Source organism: Sceloporus undulatus, chromosome 1 (assembly GCF_019175285.1).
Source record: "Sceloporus undulatus isolate JIND9_A2432 ecotype Alabama chromosome 1, SceUnd_v1.1, whole genome shotgun sequence".
Lineage (NCBI taxonomy): Eukaryota > Metazoa > Chordata > Lepidosauria > Squamata > Phrynosomatidae > Sceloporus > Sceloporus undulatus.
In genome coordinates, this window is record NC_056522.1 from 172,223,964 (window position 1) to 172,226,739 (window position 2,776).

At 58.2% G+C, this 2,776-nt stretch overlaps 1 protein-coding gene across 1 annotated transcript; it reads left to right on the forward strand.

Moving 5' to 3' along the window:
- The first annotated feature begins 282 nt into the window (after positions 1–282).
- LOC121925590 (runt-related transcription factor 2-like) lies at positions 283–2,137 on the forward strand. Its single transcript, XM_042457914.1, has one exon. It carries the CDS (start codon positions 1,667–1,669, stop codon positions 2,135–2,137), a length of 471 nt encoding a protein of 156 aa, XP_042313848.1. The 5' UTR covers positions 283–1,666.
- The last annotated feature ends 639 nt before the right edge of the window (positions 2,138–2,776 follow it).

Sequence of the window (2,776 nt, forward strand, 5' to 3'; positions counted from 1 at the left end):
GCAGGATGTAATGACAGACTCCTAGAGTTGGAGTTGGCCCTCCAGTTCAGCCCCCTTCTGCCCTGCAGGAACTCTCAGTCAAAGCACTCCCTGTGACAGAGGGCCATCCAGCCTCTGTTTAAAGACCTCCAAGGAAGGAGACTCCACTACACTCCCAGGAAGGAGTCTGTCCCACTGTCCCACAGCCCTCCCTTACTCTCAGGAAGTAATAAGATGAAGTTCTGCATTTGGATACAAAGAGAAAAAGAAAGGGAAGGGGGATAAAGAGCCAGCCGAGGTCCACAGACTGAGAGGGCTGTACATGTCTTTGAGTCCCCAGCTCAGGAAGAGCTCCAGGCGAAAGTCTCGGGTGGTCTTTCTGGGAACCTCGGAGGGGGATACTCCGGCCCGCCTTCCCCTGCTGCCGCAAAAGGAGAGCCGGGATTAGCCCCTAAATTCCCAGGAGGAGGGGGCCGAAGGCCAGGCAGAGAGTCCGGCTGCCCCAAGCCCTGCTGGCCGGGGAAGGCGAGGGGCTGAGGAGAGCAGGGCCCCAGGGGATGGAGCGGGGTTCCCACAAAAAGGCGGGAGACAGAAAGGAAGGAAGGGGGTCCCGGAGACACCGCCAGGACCACGGTGAAAGAAAGAGGACCCTCCACACATACAACACCCACAACACACACACACCCTTCGAGGGGAAGCCCTCTCCTTGACGGGAATTGGGGGGGGGGGCTTCTTGTGAAGGCGCGCCGAAGAGGGAAAGTTTGTGTACCGGCCGCTATTCTGTTACAATGCCCCCCCGGAAAGGAACCCCTGGCCGCCTCTCCGGAGGGGGCTGGCAGCAGAAAGGGCGCCCCATTGCCGGCTTTGTCTCGAGGGACTGGAGCCTGGGAGAGAGGGAGGGGGACGCCATGCCGCCCTCGCCTCCTCCTCCTCCTCCTCCTCTTCCCCCAAGGCCCCCGGCCTCAAGGTCCCCCAAGGGAAGGTTTGGGACAACCTCCGCAAAGGGGGCACCTGGGGTGCTTCCCCCCCCTGCCCCCCAAAAATAACTTTCTCAGAGGACTTTGAGAAAACGGTGCAGTAAAAGTCGAACGTAGTTCTGCTTCCCCTTTTTCGGTTCGTGAGGGAGACTGGGCTCCCCGGCCCCCCTCTCCCGCTTCCTCAAGGAGCAGCCTCGCCTTCAGGGACTGGAGCAGGGGCCGCTCCTTTCCCCCTTGCCGCCCCCGTCCTCCTAACAAACGTCTGCCTGCTTTTGAGAGCCTCTCCAGGCCTCCCCGACTTCTGTCGGCCCCGAGGCTCTCTGGGCACCCTGGGTCCCGAGGGGGCTTGCCCTGGCCTTCCCCCGGAGGAGGCTGAGAGAGTGTGACTGGCCCGGGGCCACGCCGGGCTCCCAGCTTAAACCGAGAGGCGGCCGGGAGGGGGCCCGAGGGGAGCCCCGGGGTCCCAGGGCCAAAGGAGGGGGAGCCAAGACACCAGGAGCAGCCGCTGGAGGAAGGAAGGAAGGAAGGAGGAAAGGGGGAGAGAGGACGAGGGAGCGGAACTCCGGCAGAGCGGGAGGAAGGGAGGGAAGAGAGGAGAAGCCAAGCAGGGCCAAGGCGGAGGGGCTGCGGAGGGGCTCCTGCGGCCCTTGGCTTTCCCTGCCCCCCTTCCCCTCCCCCTGCCCCCCTCTGTCTAACGCCTGGCTGTTGTGATGCGTGTTCCCGTAGATCCCAGCACCAGCCGGAGGTTCAGCCCCCCTTCCAGCAGCCTCCAGCCCGGCAAGATGAGCGAAGTCAGCCCCGCGGCGGTCTCCCAGCAGCAGCAGCACTCCCACCCGCAGCATCCGCACCCACAACCCCAGCAGCAGCAGCAGCAGCAACATCCGCACCCAGAGGCGGCCTCGGCGCCCGGGGCCCCTCCGCGGCAGCTCCGCCCGCACGACAACCGGAGCATGGTGGAGATCATCGCCGACCACCCGGCGGAGCTGGTCCGCACCGACAGCCCCAACTTCCTCTGCTCCGTGCTGCCCTCGCACTGGCGCTGCAACAAGACCCTCCCCGTCGCCTTCAAGGTGAGTGACCCCCGGTCCCCGGCCTCCTTTCGGGTCTCTTCCCCTGACTGCCTGCCTTCCTTGAACATTGGAAGGGAAACCTCTTCCCTGGCAGATGCCCTCCGTCTTTAGATGCATCCACACTGGAGCAATAACCGGTGTTTATTCTGTTACTGAATTACCATGATTTTTATATTTGTGAATAACATGACATTTTTTTTGTTGAAGGTCTCTTTCTCATCGTTTCAGCCTACAGAAGTCCAAACAGGAAAAAAAAAAATAAACAAACAGGATACTGAGAAGGCAACTTTCCAATGGAGATTCTCTCAGCTATTCCAGTAAGTACACAATTTTGCAACCCGCTACAAAGAGTGTCCTGAGAAGCATGAATGATCCTGATATTTCATTGCTACTGTACCATTACTTGTCCAGTTCCTTTCCCCCTTTGAACCTTGGATAATGAGAGATGGACTGCAGGCAGGGCTCTATTTCTTGCACCATGGAAGAGTGTCGGTTTCATTCTTTTTTTTGTTTTTGATAGAGGACCCTTGATAGACCAGGATGCAAAATTAGGAATTCAGAAGCAAGAAAGAAAATGAAAAATCCAAAAGAGCAAAAATTGTGCTGCTAGCCAAATGTATATGTGATTAAATTACAGGATGATGGGCTTTGCAACCTTTATGCCCATGATCATTTCTGGTAGCCAATTCTTTGGGAACAAGATAATTATGCCCCTTGTCTAGATGGCTTTTGAGATTCCTTTCCCAAGTT